Source organism: Bombina bombina, chromosome 12 (assembly GCF_027579735.1).
Source record: "Bombina bombina isolate aBomBom1 chromosome 12, aBomBom1.pri, whole genome shotgun sequence".
NCBI classification, from domain to species: Eukaryota; Metazoa; Chordata; class Amphibia; order Anura; family Bombinatoridae; genus Bombina; species Bombina bombina.
In genome coordinates, this window is record NC_069510.1 from 40546530 (window position 1) to 40570633 (window position 24104).

The 24104-nt window shown below is 40.2% G+C and overlaps 1 protein-coding gene across 4 annotated transcripts in view; it reads right to left on the reverse strand.

Moving 5' to 3' along the window:
- Nucleotides 1-1793: 1793 nt before the first annotated feature.
- OTUD5 (OTU deubiquitinase 5) overlaps nucleotides 1794-24104 on the reverse strand; it is a 45149-nt gene continuing 22838 nt past the window's right edge. For 3 of the 4 annotated variants that reach the window (XM_053695981.1, XM_053695983.1, XM_053695980.1), the window contains exons 5-9: nucleotides 23825-23973; nucleotides 18975-19160; nucleotides 17739-17940; nucleotides 2575-2688; nucleotides 1794-2500 (exon numbers count right to left, since the gene is read on the reverse strand). In XM_053695981.1, the coding sequence (XP_053551956.1) occupies nucleotides 2379-2500; nucleotides 2575-2688; nucleotides 17739-17940; nucleotides 18975-19160; nucleotides 23825-23973 (773 nt within the window). In that variant the 3' untranslated portion in view covers nucleotides 1794-2378. The remainder of the gene's footprint in view (nucleotides 2501-2574; nucleotides 2689-17738; nucleotides 17941-18974; nucleotides 19161-23824; nucleotides 23974-24104) is intronic. The other variant, XM_053695984.1, reaches the window with a different exon arrangement.

Here is a 24104-nt window from a genome sequence, read left to right on the forward strand (position 1 = left end):
AAATCCAATTTTCTTCAGACACCAAACTTCACGTCCTCCATTGACAGAGGCAAAGAGAATGACTGGGGATTGTGGGTAGGGGAGTGACACTTAACAGCTTTGCTTTAGTGCTCTTTGCCTCCTCCTGCTGGCCAGGAGTGAGATTCCCACTAGTAATTTCCATATCTTAGGAAAGAAATAAAGTTAACAGTCACTTTTACACTAATTAAACAAATTAGGGATTAACTTTTTTTTTGGAGCAGGCAGCATTTATATCCGGTTTGATGATGTCATCCAATATGATGGTGGGTAATGTCAGTGTGTACTGGCCCCTGCACAAAACCAATGTTACATTAAAAACCTTTTGGTGCTGCGAGTAATAAGTTAAAGATAGTTGTTATGGGTTTAACCCAGTAAAAGTGTTAAGTATCACTAATCGCATACACACTGTGTACTGTATGGTGAAAAACATACTTCCAAGTCCAGAAAAGTCTTATGTTTTCTATATAAAGGAAAAAGGTGATTAGTGCATTCTCTAAAGCTCTTACGTTTTCTAGCCAATTGAAATTAAATTGATTGGACAGATTAAGACGTTTTTAGTTCTCTTGGTATCCTTTCTTAATGAGTAATCCTAAATTAGCTCAGGAGAGTGTGCATGTTTTTAGCCATTTGGCAGCAGTTTTTGCAACATTATTTATAGTAATGTTATACATAGTTACAAACACTACTGTGTACACTCATGAGGTCTTATAAGCCTACCTAGATGTACTCTTCAACAAAGAATATAAGTTGAACAAAGCACATTTGCTAAAAGAAGTTAATTGTAAGTTGTTTAAAATGACACATTCTACCTGGAAAATGAACGTTTAATTTAGACTTTACTGTCCCTTTAAGTACTATATTATAGAATACCTAAGCTTTTAATGCTAATGAGCACTCCACTGATAGGTGCTTGCGGTATAGATCATTCATAAGGAAGGAGCTTTGATCTGTAAACTGGAACAGAATGAGTCAGACTTCCAGGCCTAGAGAAAAGCACAACTTGAGTTTGCTATGAGTAAAGAATTACTTGTCATGAACTATGATAAGAAAAAAAAAGTATCATACTTAATTTAAGTACTTACTATACAGAATTACATACAATTAAAATATGCTAACACACTCTAAGCACTATTAGATTATACCCATCTATACCTTTTTCTGTGACATTTTGAACCATTGATTTAAATCATTAGCAAAAAGTAAAAAACTTCCACGATTCATTTCACACACATAGTTGTACACACAAATCTAATGTACGCACATTTTTTTCCCATTAAAGGGACATGAAACCCAAATTTTTTTCTTTCACGATTCAGGTAGAGCAAGTGATTTAAAAACAAAATCCAATTAACTTCTATTATCTAATTAGTTTTGGTCTCTTTATATTCTTCTGTTGAAAAGGACTCAAGAGCTGCTGATTGGTAGTTGCACATATACCCCTCTTGTAATTGGCTGACTTAAGTGTTCAGATAGTTCCCAGTAATGCATTGCTGCTTCTTCAACAAAGGATACCAAGAGAATGACACAAATTATATAGTACAAAGTAAATAGTAAAGTTGTTTGAAATTGTGTGCTCTATCTGAATCATGAAAGAAAATGTTTGCGTTTCATGTCCCTTTAAGTTTTACATATACATACATACACATATATATATATATATCATATGTTTATGAATAGCGACAACTGCCGCATCCTCTATAAATAAAGCAGATTTGTAGATAGCCATCTCCCTCCCCTCTCATCAATACACAAGACAAGAAAAAGCACAGTAATATGTATAAGAGTTTTTCATTTTTTTTTCTTAATAAGAAAAAAAAAGTTAATCTTAAGCGAATGTAACATCCCCTCAAGAACAAAAAGAAAAAAAAAAAAAAAAAACTCAGGATACAAAAGTGGTATGTGTGAAGGGCTTCGGGTTTCACCCGCGGTATCAGTCTTTTTTTTTAAAAAAACAAACAAACAAAAATCTCCCCTCTGCACACCCATCCAAAAAGTAAATGACTTTCAGGAAGCCCTCCACAGAGAGAAAAAAAGGAAGGCGGTTTGTGTTAAAAGGCTCCTTCGCAGCCGATTTGGACAGATCTTCCCAGGTGCAGGGAGAGCAAACATGCAACTATACAAGTCCTCTGTGAGCAAATTGGGGAGGGACATTTACAGAAAAGAGATTCATTCATTTGAGATCACAGGGTGAGCATGATTAAAAACTACTGGGGCCAAGGCGGTGCACTTGACAGAGGAGGAGGAAAAAAGGTTTAAGGGAAAGGCAAGCAAAGAGAGGTAGAGAAGTAGGGTGAAGACGAGAGAAAGATTAAGATTAAAGTCAACGTGCACCCCGAAGGTTAAGAGTGTTTTGTCCATCAGCTGTGATCAGGAGAGGGTTCTCTCCGCATTGCACTCTTCTTTACAGTATCCAGGTATTCCTGCTGTGACACAGCCAAGACAGAAGCCAGGATCTCGTCGTCGTCCCAATCCTTGAGCCCTGGAATATGAAAATAAGTGTGAGAAACTGAGACTATCTGGAAATACCCGCCTAGGGTATTGCTACACACTCACCAAAAGCCGTGGGAGACATATGCTGCATGATCGCTCTGCAATCAAGAGCCGGATACAATGATACAAGGGGAGAGGTAGCACGGTCTGCGCCGGCACAAGGCTGGCTACTGGGACCTACGGCAGCAAACAAGCTAAAATCAGGTTTCTATAACCAGACAATAGCATATCATGCATAAAGAAGAAGCAACAAGATCGCTCAAAGTTACAAACACTATTTTTAATCTGAAGATTGTGAATAAATTAAAGGGACAGTATACTATAAAATTGTTTTTCCCCTTAATGTGTTTCCATTTGCTTTTTTTACCTAGTGCAGAGTATAAAATGTATGAGATTTGTTTTTTAAGGTTTATTTGTGTATATGAATTAGCTGATTTTGTGTTTTAAGACCACAACCTAATAAAATGGGTTGAGCTTGTAGACATAATCTGATCTCATTACTTTATCACACTGTGTACATATACATGCTTCTTTATCTTATATCTGTAAAGCAATCAACAATACTTGGAGAGAACAATGGAAAATTTAACATTTTATTAGCTTATCTCTTCTATACCCCACTGGGATTGTAATTTCTTCTACTGGCTGTGTTTACACAGCTTGGCCTTAAAGCCAAAAACCTTCAGGATAGGTAGGGATACCACAGGCTAAATCAACTATTTCAAATGCCAATATAAGGGTAATGGAAATACTTGTAACAAATTTAATACACTCCAGCAGGTAAAGTGGATCATTGGGAACAAATTAAAGGGGAAATTTTCGTTGAGTAAACTGTCCCTTTAAGTGCAACTTTATAGTACAAAAAAGTCATAGGATGTCTTAGAAGGACTAAAGATCTTATGCTCTTGGAAGACCTTAGGAATCATAGATCTGTAGATTGGCTACTAGGGACGTGGATTTGTTTTGTTACGAATGTCAATTCATACATGAACGCACTAATTTAAAGAATAACAAATATAATTCAGGAGTATATTCATTATTCTTTAAAACTAGGTGTAACTCACTTGTAGCACGTTGTGGAGCGCGCCAAATTCCTTTTCTTCGTCATAGACTCCTAAGCTGGGTTAATGCTCCTATTAGCGCGGCTCAACAGTGTGCTAAAGGTACATAAGCAAAGCGGATTCCTTCTCCTTTAGCTCGCTGGGGAGCGTCTTATCCGCACGGCCCGGGAGTCTATGAAGAATTAGAGGAGTATCACGGATCCCCAGCGCGCAACAGGTAAGAGTCAAGCTGACAAGAGAACAATACATTAGTTTTAACGAAAATAAATGTAAATGTTAACGAATATTCAGTATTTCGTTCATTTGAAAAGCACCGAACACTGAATAGTGCAGCACACGAATATTCTAAAAACCAAATTTTTCACAATATTCGTTCTGAATGATTCACCCAAAACAAAATATTCAGTGTTGCACATGTCTATTGGCTACTACGCCACATACTTTTAAAAGGGTATTAACCCCTAGACGTCACAAGGATGTTCCATGCTGTCCTAAAGACGTTGGGCTTTAACGCCTTTAGGACAGCATAGAACGTCCTAGCTTTTGCCGTGTCCTGTTCCCCTGCATGTAATAATGCTTTTGGAGTCATGTGGTAGCAGTGACGATCATGTGACATCCAGTTTGCAGAGATGTTTACGTTATGATCCCGGACATTTGGCTGGGTCTTGAAGGGGGTTAAACAACTGTTCCTTTTGTGTAAAATTTTGCTTGTCCCACACGCCTTAAGAGGCCAAAAAGCAATTTCTGTAACCTGCACATGCTACAAATAAAATAGCTGGTTTAAAAGAGCCACAAGAGTAAAAAAAAATTGTATGCTATAATCCATTAGAGCATGTAATTTTACTATTATCGACCCTGCACTACTGTGTGTTGACCCCCTGCAATGGGGTTAAACACTCAGTAGAAGTGTGGCTCAGGACCCACAGTAGAGCAAAGTCAATAGTCATAAAATTACAGATTTAGAGCATGTATTTTTTTTACTATTATAGATCTTTAAGCAATTTGCAGCAAGAGGCCAAGTTAAACATACACTTGCATTACTAATTGCACTGAGATTCCTAATACTTTTAACCCTTACTAGTCTGCACTGTGATTAATTGTTAAAAAATAATGCAGTTTTTATTCAAGATGCCAATATTAAATAGGTGTAACAAAATATCAACCTTTTTTTTCTCACTTATAAACATATCAATATAACCATTTGTCAAATATAATTTTTGATTCCTAAATAAGAAAACTGCAAGGTACCAAAATAATGAAAAACATTTAGGAATTTAAAGTGAATGTAAAGTTTCATGAATTGGTGTTCAGTTTTTAAAAATACTAATAAAAACAGGGGCACTTTCCTTCATGAAACTTTACATTGCAGATTTTTTTAAAAAAAATACTTACCTCCTTTTTCTTCCCCCCGCAGCTCCTCTGTGTACTTAGCACATCAATGACGAATCCGGCTTCCTCCAATCACGGCGTGGCCTCAGGAGATGGACGCTCTGGGTTGCAAGCCATGATTGGAGGAAGCCGGGTTCGTCATTGCTGAGCTAAGTACAGAGAAGCTGTCATGAGTAAAACAGTACACAGATGCTTGACCTACTTTATTTTTTTTTTACATTGTGTGCAAGCTATTAAAGGGATAGTCTAATCAAAATTAAACTTTCACTATTTAGATAGAGCATACAATTTTACAGGGACAGACTACAATATAATTATTGTTTAAAAAGATAGATAATGCCTTTATTACCCATTCCCCAGTTTTGCACAGCCAACAGTTATATTAATATATGTTTTACCTCTGTGATTACCTTGTATCTAAGCCTCTGCAGACTGTCCCCTGATCACATGACTTTTTATTTATTATCTATTGACTTGCAATTAGTGCTAACTCCTCGGGCGTGAACACCATGTTATCTATATTGGCCCATATGAACTAGCAGACTCCTGTTGTGAAAAGCAAATAAAAATTGGGTATAACAATGTTGGTTGTGCAAAGCTGGGGAATGGGTAGTAAAGGTGTTATCTATCTTGGTAAACAATAACAATTTTAGTGTAGACTGTTCCTTTAAGCAACTTTCTAATTCACTCCTATTATTCATTTTTCTGTTGGTATCGTTATTTGAAAGAAAGCTTAGGAGCCGGCCCATTTTTGGTTCAGAACCTGGGTAGCGCTTGCAGATTGGTGGCTACATTATAGACACAAATCAGAATGTGCTACCCAGGTTCTGAACCAAAAATGGGCAGGGCTCCTAAGCTTTCTTAGGAACAAAGAAAATTGATAATAGGAGTAAATAAAGTTGCTTAAAAACATAAAATTATGCTTACCAGGTAATTTCCTTTCCTTCTGTACAGGGAGAGTCCACAGCTGCATTCCTTACTTGTGGGAAATACTGAACCTGGCCAACAGGAGGAGGCAAAGACACCCCATCCAAAGGCTTAAATACCTCCTCTACTTCCCTCATTCATTCTGCCGAGGGGACAAAGAACCGTAGGAGAACTATCAGGGTGAAAAAGGTGCCAGAAGAACAAGTTAAAATTTAGGGCCGCCCATCGGAGAACACGGGCGGGAGATGTGGACTCTCCCTGTACAGAAGGAAAGGAAATTATCTGGTAAGCATAATTTAGGTTTTCCTTCTTAATACAGGGAGAGTCCACAGCTGCATTCCTTACTTGTGGGAAATTATACCCAAGCTCTAGAATACACTGAATGCTAACGGGAGGGCAAAGAGGAGAGGCGGCCCCCATCTGAGGGCACCACAGCCTGCAAAAACCCTTTCTCTGGAAGGCTGCTTCCACAGAAGCAAAAACTCGGAAAAAAAATTCGGAAAAAGAATGTAAGGAAGACCAGGTAGCACCCTACAAATCTGATCCATAGAGGCATCAATTTAGAAGACCCAAGAGGACAACACTGCTCTCGTAGAATGAGCCGTAATCCTCTGAGGAGGCTTGTGTCCCGCTGTCTCAAATGTCAAGCGGATGATACTCCTCAACTAAAAGATAAGGAAGTCAAAAATGCCTACTGACCCTTACGCTTCCCAGAATAAGATCTAAGCTCCAAGGAGGAGCATTAGATCGACACACCGGCCTGATCGTAGTCAGAGACCTAACAAAAAAACTGTACATCGGGAAGCTCAGCGAGCCTCTTGTGCAGTAAAACAGACAGCGCTTAAACTGTCCCAACAAGGAACTAGCTAAGAGACCCTTCTCCAGATTAACTTGGAGGAAGGAAGAATCCTGGCAGACTTGAATAGTGTGCCAGGACAAACCACGCTCTTCACCGAAAGAGAAGGTCCTCCACACCTTATGACAGATGACAAGGAATCGGTTTACGAGCTTGAAGGAGGGGACCATAACCTCTCAGAAAACCCTCTCTTGACTAAGCCTCAGAGAAATAAGATTTGATGAAGCAAAGGGGCCTTGTTCCAGCAGATCCATGTGACAAGGTAACCTACATGGTGGGGAAAACTACATCCCCACTAAACCACGATCTTTGCGGCCGCAACAGAGCAATCAGTATCACTGACGCCTGCTCCTGCTATGTTCGAGCCGCCACTCGAGGAAGGAGTGATATGGCTGATAGGAAAAAATTCTATTGAACCTCCAAGGCACCGCTATAGCATCCATTAGCTCTGCCTGAGGATCCCTGAACCACGACCCATCTGTGGGTAACTTGGTTTTGAGATGGGACGTCGTGAATCTTTCATCCGGCGTCCCCTTAAAGATCCAAATATCCGAAAACACCTCGGATGGAGACCTTATCACCAGATAAAGGGAATGTCTGTAGAGAAAACATCCGTCCCGGATGACCATACCCGGAGAGTGGGTTGCTGACAGCGAGCAGTAGTGGGCCTCCGTCCACTACCGAACCCGAGATACTACCCTCATCGCTAGGTAATCTCTCGTTCCCCTCAGATGGCGATCTAAGCCACTGAGTGTAAATTAGACTAGAATCTATAAACTGGGATTAACACAGTAGGCTAAACCCTCAAATCCATAAAGTTAATTGGGAGGTAAACCTCCTGAGTCCACGGGCCCCATGCCCTCTTGGCACGCCCTCACCATCCTGACGGATCTGCAACCGAAGTCAAAATCGCCGATAATTTTAAGAAAGATATCCCTCAGGACAAGGAGATCTGGACAAAAAACACTAAGAGAGCGATCCTTTCAACCAGTAATCCAGGTAAATCTGTTAAAACAGATTCGAAACAGTGCCAGCTCCACTGCCTCAGCATACACCAAGCCTCGACTGAGATGGGACCTGGCAAAAGGAATGGAGTCCAAGTTCATGACAATTCATCACCACCAAACAGAGAGCCAGCAATGGCCCTAAGGAGGTCTGGAGGGCACGACCTGATGAAGCTAACGCCTAACTTCACAAGTCTGATAGAAATGTCTTCATGTCTATGAAGACTAAAATAGCATCCAGGAAGCCACCCTGGTGCTTTACACCAGAGAACTCTGGTCTAGATATTCTTCCATCCCTGAGGATCGAGGAAGACAGATGAACTCCCTAATGGTCTTCCATCAGACGAGACAATTGAACCAGAATCGTCTAGACAAGGGAAACTACCGCCAGATCTGGTTTCAGGCAACTGCCAAAGAATCCCTACACTCCTAAAAGGCTCTAGAAGCAGTAGCGAGACCAAAATGGAGCAGCAATGTACTGGAAGTGCTTGTCTAGCAACGTCAACCTTAGGAACCGGAAATATTCCCTTAGGAGGAATGAGAAGGTATGATATCCTTCCTCAATAGCGGCCATGCACCACTCTTCCCATACACCAAGGGTAGAGTGGTCCTTATAGTCTCCCTCTGGAACGAGAAGACATGATAATTATTTTTAAGTACTTTAGGACCTAAATAGGATGGGAGTTCCCTCTCTCTATGGGACAACAAACAAAACAGTTTGAATAATATCTCAAACCTCACTCTGCGATAGGCACTGGGACTGACTCCCAAGGAGAACAAAACCCGCACCCACCTGAAATGGCTTCCCTTTCTCTGTCTGGAAGACAGGGTCAATAGAAGGAAACTACCCTGGGAAGCTGAGAATTGAAGCCTAGCTATGACCTCTAGAACCATGTACCCTGTACGTCCCTGAATCAAGCGTCTGAAAAGAGAGAAAGTCTGTCCCCAACGTGATCCAAGATAGGACCTGGGACTGGCCCCTTCTGCCAACATAGGTTCTGCAAGCTTCTGCTCAGACTTATTTCAGGACTGAGCCGGCTTCCAAAAACCCTTTGGATTGCTCAGGCTTAGCGGAGTTCTTTGACGTTGTGCTTTAACCGCACTAGAAGAATAAAATAAATAAATTTGTCTCTCAGATTCGTTCTCTCATCCAACGGTAAAAAACGCGGAATTGAGGAACCAAATTAAATCTTTCCCTCAAGCAGAAGGGAAGATTAGCTTCATAAGTCACATCTGTCAGAGCGATTCAAAGCCTGAACAGAAAAAACCTGAAACCTTAGCTTTTGGCTAGTAAACTGTGAAAGTCACAGATAAAAGAATTGTAAGCTCCAAGGCATTAATTCTTTCTCGAAAATATTGAGGGAGTCATTGCCTCTAATCGAGACAGAGATGCTTCAATAGGAAGTCTTCAGAAACTGTCACAACATAAGTCATCAGTACATAAATATCCCTTGTGAAAAAACATCTTCATAAAAAGAGTTTCCACTTATAACCAAGAGCTCTTAAGAATAAACTATCCTTAAACGGAATAGTAAAACAAAAGGCAATTGCACAAAAAAGTTTAAGCCAAGTAGGGATGAGCAACGAAACCCCCCCCCCCATAGAGTCCGGAACCGGGAATCTTAAAAAGGAAAACAGGCGAAAGGGAAGAGGATCTCCATCCTTCCCCACATGCCTTAATCAAATTCGCCATCTGATTTAGAGCTCGGAGATTCGACTGGCAGATCAGTACAAGGAATCTCGCCAAAACTTCTCTTAGAAGCAAGTGCAGGCATGCTACTCTAAATCTAAAAGCAAAATCCTCCTCTGCCGGAAGAATAGAAGCAGCAGGCTCCGACCCAGAAGGTCAGTACTCTGAAGCGTCAGAGAGAACCTCAGATGACTGATCGGATACAACCGTCAATTTACATGATGCTCCCTGGGCAGGAGTGCATGAATTAACCCTTCATTTACGCGTAGCAGTACGAGGCAAAACGGCCAAGGGCACAGACATCGCCATACGGAACTGCGCAGCAACGTCAGGTGGAAAAAGGTCCCCTCCAGGTGGAGGAATAGTGGTGCAAGGGGAAGCTGCATGTGTAGGATCAGAAGAATGTAGGGGAAGAGTCCTCAGAGGCGGAAGGCTCAGCAGCATCTAACATCTCAACATTGGTTGATGAAAACACCTTGTTGCAGCATATGGAACATAATTGAGAGGGCTGGACTCCCCGGGCCTCCTCACAATATACACAGGTATCGAATTCTGTTATAGAGGGATCACGAATCCTCCATAACTAGGTAACCTTATTTATATCAAAGAAAAATAACCGGCACCTATACCCCCAATAGCTGGGGCAATCACCACCTCCTATGACCCAGACAGTATAGAGAAAACTCGCTCCTTTCCATAGTCACACGGTCAGAAAAAGGAAATGAAAACCATGACCACTCCCGGTCACACGGCGAGCAATGCAGGACCGCCCCTGCTAAAGGAAAAGCGCGCCAAGCTTGATAAAACTGCGCAGCTCTCAAAGTAAAAGAGCAACCTGTCTTCTATATCAGCCTATGAGCCCAAAACATCTCACACATAAAAAGCTGCAAAAATCACAAACAAATATCATTAACACCCCACTGTTCAACAATCCCCCTCAGGAGATAGTAACCCTTGATTCCATAAAGATAAAGGAGTCGCACTGTGACCCTGTCTTCTAGCGTTAACATGTGTAAAAATGAAACGATCTTACTGGAATCTATGCCGTGGAACAGAAACACGGTCCTTCAAGTGTGACAGACTGTAGCATCGCTTCTGACAAAGACTTGAGAGATGAAAAGCAGGCAGAGAAACTTGTCAACGCTGATTGCTTAGGAGCTGTTAATATGAGTCTGGATGGTTTAAAAGAAGACTCTCTCTTCCTCTCCAGACTGTAACTTTCATCAATGCTCTCACTGAGAGGCTGACAAGACTACTTAAAACTCCAGTCCCATATCGAAGGGTAGATACCCTTCCTAATGAACTACTCCGAAATCTTCTAACACTTCTCTGCCAACCTCCTGTGACAAAAGGCAAATAATGACTGGGGAATGAGGGAAGTGGGGGAGGTATTTAAGCCTTTGGCTGGGATGTCTTTACCTCCTCCTGGTGGCCAGTTTCAGTATTTGCCACAAGTAAGGAATTCAGCGGTGAACTCTCCCTGCATGCATTGCATGCTCTATCTAAATCATGAAAGTTTAATTTTGACTAGACTATCCCTTTAAACTCTACATAGGTAGAATGACAAATTACACCGCTTTCCTGTCTCAAAGGACTCAAAAGGTATTGAGAAGCTCCATAATTGTTTCTTTGCTCCTATAAAAGTTACCTTTAAAAAAGTAACCAACTGATTTTAAAGGGATAGGTGAAAAAAGGAAATTTATGCTTACCTGATAAATTTGTTTCTATTACGATATGACGAGTCCACGGATTTCATCCTTACTTATGGGAATATCGCCTCCTGGTCAGCAGGAGGAGGCAAAGAGCTCCTCAGCAGAGCTGCATAAATAGCTCCTCATTTCCCTCCAACCCAGTCATTCGACCGAAGTTAGGAAGAGAAAAGAAAAGCCAAGGAGCAGAGGTCTGACCTGTCTTAAAAAATGATAGGGTGGGCCGTGGACTCGTCATATCGTAAAAGAAACAAATTTATCAGGTAAGCATAAATTTCCTTTTCTTTTACAAGATATGACGAGTCCACAGATTTCATCCTTACTTATGGGATACAATACCAAAGCTATAGGACACGAATGAAAGGGAGGGACAAGACAGGAACCTAAATGGAAGGCACCACTGCTTGAAGAACCTTTCTCCCAAAAACAGCCTCAGACGAGGCAAAAGTATCAAATTTGGAAAATTTGGAAAAAGAGTGAAGAGACGACCAAGTTGCAGCCTTGCAAATCTGTTCAACAGAAGCATTATTTTTAAATGCCCATGAGGAAGTCACAGCCCTAGTAGAATGAGCCGTAATTCGTTCTGGAGGCTGCTGTCCAGCAGTCTCATATGCAACACGGATGATACTCTTCAGCCAAAGAGAGGTAACCGTAGCTTTCTGACCCCTACGTTTCCCAGCAAAAACAACAAATAATGAAGATGTTTGACGAAAATCCTTAGTCGCCTGCAAGTAGAACTTCAAGGCACGGACTACGTCCAAATTATGTAACATACGCTCCTTCTTAGAAGAAGGGTTAGGACACAAGGAAGGAACAACAATCTCCTGATTAATATTTTTGTTAGAAACAACCTTAGGAAGAAAACCAGGTTTGGTACGCAACACCACCTTATCAGAATGGAAAATAAGAGAAGGAGAATCACATTGTAATGCCGAAAGCTCAGAAACTCTGCGAACAGAAGAAATAGCAACCAAAAATAAAACTTTCCAAGATAATAACTTAATATCTATGGAATGCATAGGTTCAAACGGAACCCCTTGAAGAACATTAAGAACTAAATTCAGACTCCAAGGAGGAGCAATTGGTCTAAACACAGGCCGGATTCTAGTCAGGGCTTGACAAAAAGACTGAACATCTGGAACATCTGCCAGACGAAATAGAGCAGAAATCTGTCCCTTTAAGGAACTTGCTGACAACCCTTTCTCCAATCCTTCTTGGAGAAAAGATAAAATCCTGGGAATTCTAACCCTACTCCATGAGTAGCCCTTGGATTCGCACCAATAAAGATATTTACGCCATATCTTATGGTAAATCTTTCTAGTAACAGGCTTGCATGCCTGAATCAAGGTATCAATAACCGCATCAGAGAACCCCCGCTTAGATAAAATCAAGTGTTCAATCTCCAAGCAGCTGCAGAGAAATTAGATTTGGGTGATGGAAGGGGCCCTGAATGAGAAGGTCCTGCCTCAATGGAAGCTTCCACGGCAGCAGAGAGGACATGTCCACCAGATCGGCATACCAAGTCCTGCGAGGCCACGCAGGAGCGATACCAATCACCGAAGCCCTCTGTTTGATCCATGCTATCACCCGGGGAAGGAGAGCAAACGGTGGAAACACATAAGCTAGGTTGAACGACCAAGGCATCTATCAGTTCGGCCTGAGGATCCCTGGACCTGGATCCGCATATCGGGAGTTTGGCATTCTAACGAGACGCCATCAGATCCAATTCCGGTCTGCCCCACCTGAGAATCAGAGTGGCAAAGAGCTCTGGATGGAGTTCCCATTCCCCCGGATGAAACGTCTGTCTGCTCAAAAAAATCCGCCTCCCAGTTGTCCACTCCTGGGATGTAGATTGCTGACAGATAACAAGTGAGCCTCCGCCCACCGAATTGTCTTGGATACTTCTGTCATCGCTAAGGAACTCCTTGTTCCTCCCTGATGATTGATGTAAGCCACAGTTGTGATGTTATCCGACTGAAATCGGATGAATTTGGCCGAAGCCAACTGAGGCCAAGCCTGAAGCGCATTGAATATCGCTCTGAATTCCAGAATATTGATGGGAAGTAGAGACTCCGACCGAGTCTACACACCCTGAGCCTTCAGGGAATTCCAGACTACACCCCATCCTAGTAGACTGGCGTCCGTTGTCACTATCACCCATGAAGATCTGCGGAAGCACGTCCCTTGGGACAGATGATCCAGCGACAACCACCAAAGAAGAGAGTCTCTTGTCTCCTGATCCAGATCAATCTGAGGAGACAAATTTGCAAAATCTCCATTCCACTCTCTGAGCATGCTCAGTTGTAGAGGACTGAGATGAAAACGTGCAAACGGAATGATGTCCATTGCCGCCACCATCAATCCAATTACCTCCATGCACTGAGCCACTGATGGCCGAGGATTGGACTGAAGGGCTCGGCATGTATTCAGAATCTTTAACTTTCTGACTTCCGTCAAGAAGATTTTCATGGATATAGAGTCTATTAGAGTTCCCAGGAAAGGAACCCTTGTCTGAGGAATTAGTGAACTCTTTTCTAGATTCACCTTCCACCCGTGAGTCCTTAGAAAGGACAGAACCATGTTGGTATGAGACTTTGTCAGTTGATAAGACGCCTGGATCAGAATATTGTCCATATAAGGCGCCACTGCAATGCCCCGCAGTCTGAGAACCTCCAGCAGAGACCCTAGAACCTTCGTGAAGATCCTGGGTGCCGTGGCCAACCCGAAAGGAACTGAAAAGTTTTGTCCATAAAGGCGAACCTCAGGAACTGGTGATGATCTCTGTGGATAGGAATATGAAGATATGCATCCTTTAAGTCAGCGGTAGTGTTCATTTGCCCCCTAGAACAACAGACACCTCGCCGCAGCTCTGCTGCGACTCCTACCTGACCTCCACACACCAGCTGCCAGCGAAAACGGTGAGCCTAAGAACGCTTGTATATACAGGCACAAGCGGACTTAGGATCCATAATGAAATACTGCCAACTCGGAACCCCAGTAGATAAACTGCACGGCTGAAGCGCGAAGACTAGGCTCCGCCCTTCGTGGGCGTACTAATCAAACCCCGGGAAACCATCAAAAAAACAAAGAGAATTTTGTAAATCTCCCTCCGACTCTGGTGTTACCCCTCAGCGTCAGCCTCCCGTTTTACATGTTAACTCCTTTTATATCAAGCCGTAACATAAACGAATCGCCCATATCGTTATAAATTGCAAACAGTTCCCAGCGCTTCTAGCGTAGTACTTTATGTATGTCAGAGAGAGATGGGAATGTTAAATGTGTCGGTGTCCCATTTTCCTACAAATGATAACCCACACCTGCCAGAAGGGAAAGCCCTTTACCTGAGCCCAAAAACCCTTCACAGACAGAGGAATAGCACAGTCAAGTCTGAGATAAGCTGTAAAGCCCCAGAGAGAAAAGAGTGCACTTACCTCCATGCTGAGGAACAGCATGATGATCCCACAGTGTCAAGAGGTCCACTCTTCCTGAGGTCCTGTGAGGATAGCAAAGTCTTAGTTAGCATTCTCTAAGACCATACATAGAAAACAGCACAAGCAAGGAAGGCGCAGTGAAGTTAAAAACTCCACCAGTTCCCACAGCCAAAAAGGCTATCACTCCAGATGCTGCTCTATAAAAAAATAGTACACAAAGGCACCATTTAAAATAAAAAAACTCTTGATTGAAGAATTCTAAACTAACACCTCACTTTACCTCTTCCTATCACTAACACAGGCAAAGAGAATGACTGGGTTGGGGGGGGGGGGGGGGAGGAGCTATTTATGCAGCTCTGCTGTGGAGCTCTTTGCCTCCTCCTGCTGGCCAGGTGGTGATATTCCCATAAGTAAGGATGAAATCCGTGGACTCGTCATATCTTGTAAAAGAAATTAAATGTGCATGTGTGCATTACAAATTTAAATAGAAGCATTTTTGTAATATACTATACATATATTATGAAAAATTATTCTAGTAAAAGTTATTACTGTTTTTCAGTGGTATAAACACTTTTACCACAAATACTTTTGCTATTGTTAGGGAATAAAAAACTGGGAATATTTGAACTTTATTTAAAGGGACACTGAACCCCAATTTTTTATTTTGTGATTCAGATAGAGCATGCAATTTTAAACAACTTTCTAATTTACTCCTATTATCAATTTCTTTGTTCTCTTGCTTTCTTTATTTGAAAAAGAAGGCATCAAATCTATTGTTTTGGTTCAAGACCATGGAAAGCACTTGTTTATTGGTGGGTGAATTTATCCACCAATCAGCAAGAACAACACAGTGTGTTCACCAAAAATGGGCCGGCATCTAAACGTACATTCTTGCATTTCAAATAAAGATAACAAGAGAATGAAAATAATTTGATAATAGGAGTAAATTAGAAAGTTGCTTAAAATTGCATGCTCTATCTGAATCATGATAGAAAAAAAATTGGGTTATGTGTCCCTTTAAGGTTGCCACCTCGGCCATGTTTTCCTGGACACTTATGAGTTACACATGCAACAGGGTGTGCAGGGAGGAACATGTATTGTGCTGGTCATCAGCACTATTCATGTGATGTCCAGAGGCTTAAAACACGTTCCACCCTGCAGCATGTGTAACTCATAAGTATTACCTATATACTATATATATTACCTAGCAAGGCACAAGGCTTTATTTTAAATGGGACGTCTGATACTGTGGTCGTATTCACGTAGTACAAAAAATATAAACCGTTACCAACAAATTTAAAAATTCATCTATATTTTAACAACTTTGTTTGGCAGCCACTTCTACAAAAGTGACACTGTGCCGTCAAGTGTAATAAGATCTAGCACAAGTATTTTAATGCAGAGAAAAAACAAACCTATATTGGATTAGTAAAACCAACACAAAATTTGCATTAGTAAATCCTGTTGATTATACTTCTTAGCACGGCTGGCCATTTCCATTACATTATTAATCAACCAACGGCAGAAACTACAACAGACAATAAATTAGGTCTTTCTATATTTAAAGGTATAGTCTACTCGTTAGTCATTATAAAGTCTTAGCTTAAATTAAGCTGCAAATAGCCTCCTGTACCTTTTCCATATCATACAGCAGGAATAGTAAAAAAGTAATTTTAAAATGAATATTATTTATAGCCACTTTGAAATGACCCACCCACTGATGACATCACAATCTGGGCTGCAGTGCATTTGGCATCCAATCACTAAAAACTCACTAGTCGGATTCAACAAACTGTCTATGCTATTCAGCAGAGTACCTAGATGTAGCCCAGATTGTGATGTCATTAGTGGGTGGAGCTTGGCAGCCATTTAAAAGTGACCAGGAACAATATTAATTTTAAAATAACCGTTTTACTGCATGATTATATAAAGGGGTGCAGGAGGCTTTTTGCAGCTTAAAAGGGACACTGAACCCAAATTTTGTCTTTTGTGATTCAGATAAAGCATGCAATTTTAAGCAACTTTGTCATTTACTCCTATTATCAATTTTTCTTCGTTCTCTTGCTATCTTTATTTGAAAAAGAAGGCATATAAGCTAAGCAGGAGCCAGCCAATTTTTGGTTCAGACCCTGGACAGCACTTGTTTATTGGTGGGTGAATTTATCCACCAATCAGCAAACACAACCCAAGTTGTTCACCAAAAAATGGGCCGGCATCTAAACTTACATTCTTGCTTTTCAAATAAAGATAGCAAGAGAATGAAGAAAAATTGATAATAGGAGTAAATTACAAAGTTGCTTAAAATTGCATGCTCTATCTGAATCACAAAGGAAAAAATTGAGGTTCAGTGTCCCTTTAATTATAAGGTAAGACTAAGATGACTAAGGTGTAGACTGCCCCTTAAACAATGAATGCACAAGTTAATTCTGCAGGTTGGTTAGCCATCCCTGCTAATGAAGATATATCCCAGAGACTTATATATGTCAAATAGCGATTATTCATCAAGTCAAAAATGTCAGTTTCTATTGTGCATTCAGACTGGCCTTCTACATTGCTTCTAACTCATGAACAATGTGTATTTTGACATCTTTAACCTATAACACCCATTATCCATTGTGTTCCATCTGTATTCTGCAGCCTCTAACACAAAGTTCCACACTATGTCTTTGACTCTCTATTCTGTAGATTAATGGCCTCTCTATATATATTCTGTCGTACCTATGCCCGAGTCCTCAATTCTGCCGTCTACCTTATTACCCCAATTTTTAATAGCCCCTTGGTATTTCAACCCATAGACTACAACAACATTCTCCTGCCTCTATCCTCTCAGTTTGGTACCACCCAGGCCAAACCAGTACCGTTCAGCATTCTACAGATAGGAAATATTTTTGAAGGTTCTATTAACATCTGACTGTAATTATAGGCTTAATACCGTGAATAAGAATTTTCTATCACTCCTAGAAAGTCAGATAGTATTGCTGAAGAGACAATTCTATAGAGATGGGTATAAATTAAAGCCCCCTACCAAGTCACATATAGGACCTGCCAATAAGAGGGCCAAGAAAAAGCCTGGCCTTGAGGGTTATCTGCAGTTGTACTCACAACATTACAGTAATTTATTTTATTAGTGCGTTAAAGGAACAAGTTAATGGGTTCTAACCTGGTGCGCAGGGAGAGGGAGGCTTGGCTAACACTAAGGTGGCTCCTGGGGAGGGGGGTTTCATGCTGTAGTCTGCATGTAGATCTGGATGTTCAGGTGACCCAGCTGTGCTCCGCTGCCTTGGAGAACGACTGCACCAATCCTCTGGCCCACTTGACGCTGCTGCTGTGGCAGAGCTGCAGGTTGCACTGGCCTTGCGTGGCTGTAAAAGGGACACAATATTATGTAGAAGCTTGAGACCTTGCTGGAGAGAACATTAAAAAGTATCCAAGTGCCAGGAAGAGTAGACTAGAGAGAAGGCAAAGGGACGGGAAACTGAACAAGTGTAAGGTTATGAAGGAATTGGGAGAAGAGGACAGATGAGTAGTGAAGGGAAATGGTAAATACATAGGAATTAAAGGGACAGTAAAAACCTTGTTTACAAGACACATCTGTTATTATTATTGTTCATTTGTATAGTGCCGCAATACTGCTTAGCGCTGGTTTTGTCTTGATATAGAACAACAGATTAGCCAAGTGTAACATTTTTTAAAAGAAACGTGTGCTATAAATGTTTTTTTAATAACCAAATTCCACCATTTGCCTTATTTGCAGGAGCCAAGCCAAGACCCTGGTCATAATGTTAGTATAAAGTGAATTATTTTCAAGTTTTATCTGTTAAAGCCAATTAGGAAAAGATTTTTCCAGGTCTGGGAACTAGAAAATCCACAATATGAGAGCTAAACTACATGAAAGGGTACAAAACAAATAATAAAAGTATATTGCAAAGTTGTTTTTATTACTCATAACTAAACATTTTACATTAAAATCTCAAGGTCTTTACTGTCCCTTTAAAAGGATTAAACAAGAGTTTGAAAGATTGCTGAAGTGGGAGTCTGTAGAGCAGCAAGAATAGTGGTAGGAAAAGTATGCACATGGCAAGGGTGGGCACAGTTGGGAACCCTTCCTAGAAGTGGCACAAGGACAGAGAAGGGACAAAAGCTATAATCACATGGGACAAACTGGGTGGGAGAGGGGTGAGGAGCATGTACAGACTTCATCACATCTGTCTCATCCCTGTACAATTACAAGACAGAAGATGGGTACAGCTAGAAGACACATGGAAGGAATTAGAGTCTATATGAGCCGTAGGCACTTCTATAGGAAACAAAGCAATAGTGCACAGAGTCAGTAAAAGATCAGAACATGGAAGCTCTGAGACCACCATAGAACAAGCCCAATGGGCTGCAAAGTCACCTGTCTGGCTTGCTTTTCTTGGTCCCGTAACCACTGCAGATATGATTCTCGAGCAACCTGTTCCTCTATAGCCTCATTCGTGGCCTCCCAGTCCGTCGCCCTCTTCTTGTCCTCCAGCATCTGTTGTTCTATCCAGGATTCCTCTGAGGTTTTGATGGCATTTTTCATCAGTGATTGATCTGCATACTGTGGGCAGATATAAAATCAGGAACTAGTGAGCAACCTGGCAGTGACACAGACAACCTGGCTACTGCTTCCAAATTAAAGACCATATATACACTGAAGACACACACCGGCAGTACACTACCCAGTGACAATGAGTGATAGGGGTATATGCGCTGAGGAATCTGTTGGCGCTCTACAAATAACCGATAATAAATAAATAAAATATGCGTGCAGATTTTATGTATATGGCACAAAGAAGTGGTATTGGAGGTTGTGAAAAGAAAAAATAGGGATGAGAGAAAAAAAAAAAAAACAAGATCAGAACAAAGACAATGTTAGAAAAAAAAAGTTAAATTGAGGATAGAACAATGGTTGTGAAGTTACTGAGACTGTCAAGTGCACGGAGGAGCCTTCCAAGAAAAATTAATGTACCCCTAGTGGTGTAAACATTTGGGCTTTGACTTTTTAGAGCAATGGACTGACTTTTCAGACGGGTACAACTGGTTCAGTAAGGATGAATTGCACCTGAACGACATGGTTGCAGGTATGTTGGGGGGGAGGGGGGGTGGCACGTTTAGAAAATTACTTTAAAACTAAGGAAGGGGATGGTTAGTCCAAACATAATAGAACTGACAGATTAGTCTGTGAATATGATCTAACTGGAATATGTCAAAGCATGGATGATGGAAGGGTACACTTAGGAAACCAGAAGAAAATTAAATACTTAGAAAAAAGGAAATTAATGGCACTACAACAGGAAATATAAGGACTCAATATAATTAACGTTGTGAAATACCTTAACTTTTGTATCAAGGGGTGAAGGTGCTATGTATCGACATGTGAAGCTTTACAACTAAAGGTCTAAGGACCACTGATAAAGATGTATATTGTAGCAAACACATTAAAATGGACATTAAACACTAAATACATTTAACAAGCATACTATTGAGGTTATTCCCACCTCCTTCTAATCATTGGTGCCACCATCTTGAAGTCTATCTTTTACTGCATTCCAATGCTGATGTGTTTGCACATGTGCAGTAGCTCTCCATCAGATACCTGCAGTGTAACCTAGGTTCCAAAATGGCGGCAACCATAATTAGAGGGATGCCAGGAATAACCTCAATACTATGCTTGGTAAATGTATTGAGTGTTTAATGTCCTTGGTTATATTTTATTTAGGAGGGATGGGGGTAATAAAAGAGGATGAGGAATTGGCATGTACATTAAACCTAAGGGAAGATATTTATAATTATACAGTTGATAATGTAGAGACATTGTGGGCTGCAATAAAGAGTGGGGGGAAATCCTAAAAAAATTATTACTTGGAACAAGCTACCAGCCCCTAACATTAGTGATATGGAGGAAACGCAACTGCTAATGCAAATAGGAAAGGCTGCTAATAGCGCCAGTGCTGTAATTTTTAGGAGCTTTAACTAACCTGAAATAAATGGGCCAATAAAACTAACAAAACGGCTAAGGGGGACAGATTTTTTAAATACGTTCAATGATAACTAAGTCACAATTAACAGAGGAGCCAATAAAGCTATACTGGATTTACTGCAATCAAATAATACAGAAATAATATCGGAGAAGTGAATGAACATTTGGGAAACAGTGATCATAACATGGTCACGTTTGAAGTTACTTTACATAAGCTGTGTTACAAGGGTTTAACAATTTCCTTAAAGGGACATAATGCTCATATGCTAAATGACTTGAAAGTGATGCAGCGTAACTGTAAGAAGCTGACAGGAAAACACCACCTGAACATCTCTATGTAAAAAAGGAAGATATTTTACCACAATATTTCTTCAAGTTATCCTTTAGATACTGTCAGCTGCACGTTGAAAAAAAAAAAAAAAAACAGCCAATCAATCAGCTTCATCTGGGCTGATGTCTCACACTGCTTTACTGTGATCTCAGGGGATTTCACTGAAATATCACTAAATTTCATAGTAAACATTTGCTTAAAGGGACAATGAACCCACATTTTTTTTCTTTCATGATTCAGATAGAGCATGCACTTTTAAGCAACTTTCTAATTTACTCCTATTATCAATTTTTCTTCGTTCTCTTGCTATCTTTATTTGAAAAAGAAGGCATCTAAGCTTTTATTTTGGTTCAGGACTCTGGACAGCACTTTTTATTGGTGGATAAATTTATCCACCAATCAGCAAGAACAACCCAGGTTGTTCACCAAAAATGGTCCGGCATCTAAACTTACATTCTTGCATTTCAAATAAAGATACCAAGAGACTAAAGAAAATTTGATAATAGGACTAAATTAGAAAGTTGCTTAAAATGTCATGCTCTATCTGAATCACGAAAGAAAAAATTTGGGTTCAGCGTCCCTTTAAACTGATGGGAATAAAAAAGCTGTGCGGCACATGCCAGATGCACGCTCACTTGCAAGTCCTGGGACTAGCATCCTGATTAGTCCTTTTACAAAGGGAAGTGGCTACTGAGGAAAGTTTGAGGTAAAATATGTTTACAGATATGCTGCATCACTTTAACATCAATATATGGGTATCATGTCCGTTTAAAATAATTGAATTTTGCTTTCTTAAAATTTAAAGTGTTGGTTAAATAGAATACATTGGGACAACTTATTCTCAAATGAAAACAGGATAAATGGAGAACATTTAAAACGTTGTTAAATAAATACACACATATCAACACAAACCATACATATAAAAGTAGAATAAATAAACTCAAATGTGTTAAATGAGAAACTAGCAAAAAAAATGTAAGTCCTTTAAATTATTATTCAAAGAAAATAGTAAGGACTCCTCATACCAAATATATAAGGAATGTAACAAAGCATGCAAAAGAGCAAATCAGATTAGCCAACATTGAAAATGAAATAGGAACTGCAAAGAAATGCCAAAAAAAAATCTAAGGAGAATATAAATACATGAAAATGTGAGAAAGATAGCATGATTAACAGTGACCAGGGGTAAGGCGGAGGTGATAAACCAGTTCTTTTCTTCAGTATACACAAGAGGAACGAATAGGAGAGACAATGAAACAATCTACAACATACAACCCCATACCAATAACTGGGTTACCTCTAGATCACTGGTTTTTAAACCTGTCCTCGGGCCTCCCCAACAGGTCAGGTTTTCCAGATTACCTTGGATAAGAGCAGGTAAAATAACCACGTTTACTAATCAGCTGATTATTTCACCTGTGCTCCAGTTCAGATATCCTCAAAATGTGGCCTGTTAGGGAGACCGAGGACAGGTTTGAAAACCAGTGCTCTAGAGAATAGATGGAATGCACCTAAGTGTTCTAATGGAACTTAGCACTGTCATAGCCAAACGTCTACTCTTAAAGGGATACTAAACACATTTTTTTCTCTTTTGTGATTCAGATAGAGCAGGCAATTTTAAGCAACTTTCTAATTGACTCCAATTATGTTTTCTTTGTTCTCTTGCTATCTTTTTTTTTTTTTTTTAAAAGCCCATTTTAGGTTCAGCACCATGGATAGAGCTTGCTTATTGGTGGGTACACTTTGCAAACCAATTAGCAAGCAAAACTCAGGTTCTGAACCAAAAATGGGTCGGCTCCAAAGCTTTACATTCCTGCTTTTTAAATAAAGATAGCAAGAGAACAAATAAAAGTTGAAAATAGGAGTAAATTAGAACGTTGCTTAAAATTGCTGCTCTATCTGAATCATGAACGGAAAAATTTGGGTTTAGTGTCCCTTTAAATTTAGGCTCATTATTAGGAAGTACCATTATCAAGTACCCTGGCTCTTTCAGAGCTGTTTATTCCAAGGCAGTTGTTTGTTACAAGAAGTCACAATTAAAAGAGACACGAAACCCAAAAATTTTCTTTCATGATTCTGATAGAGAATACAATTTTAAACAACATTCCAATTCACTTCTATTATCTAATTTGCTTCATTATGTAAATATCTTTTGTTGAAGGGATAGCAATGCCCTTGGGTGAGCCAATCAAACAAGGCATCTATGGGCAGCCACCAATCAGCAGTTACTGAGCCTATCTAGATATGCTTTTCAACAAAGCCTATCAAGGAAAAGAATCAAATTAGATAATAGAAGTAAATTAGAAAGCTGTTTAAAATTGCATGTTCTTACTAAATCATGAAACAAAAATTGTGGGCTTCATGTCCCTTTAAGTCTAGAAGAAAGGTGCTTTAATCTCCACCAACAACAATGTTTTTTCACTGTAAGTGCAATCAAATTGTGGAACTCATTGTCTAAGGAGGTATTCACTGCCAATAACTTGGATAAATTCATTAAATGGCCATATAGATAACATTGTTAATTATGAGTCAGCACTGATTGGCTAAAATGCAAGACTGTCAAAAATAAGGGGACAGTCTGCAGAGGCAATAACAATTCTGGAGTATACTGTCCCTTTAATGAATGGGGTTAGTAGCATTACAGTACGTCATGACGTAGACTATTGTAAAGATCATCTCTTAACTTACATAAATATTATTTTCATCCACAAAGAGGTATATACGGTCCCCTATTATCTTGATTCATGAGTGTTCATAGCCAATTCAGTCCGATATTATTAAACTTATTAAACAGTGGAGACACACTGTTTGCCATGTCATCTAGATAGTGCAGGGCCCATGCAAGCTAAAGTAGTTGCTTAGGCTAACCAGAGCTAGCTTGGCACCCAGTCACACACACCCCCATACATACCCCTGGTTTAAAAGATGGGAGACCCAGGCCCACTCCAATTGTAGCCTTATTTGGGTTGACCACAGAGTTGTAGTGAATATTCCGGTGGTAGCTCACTCTTATTGGTTCATCTTCATTCTTCTGAATTCCATGAAATGTGTTGATTGGCTCTAAATGAAAATTAGACTGCTGGTCACTATGCATGTTAAAAGCACACACAATGCTAAACTGAATTTATAAAGCTGTAAACTAACATCTACCAACATCCACAACCACCATTGTCAGCCTACTGCTATTCAAG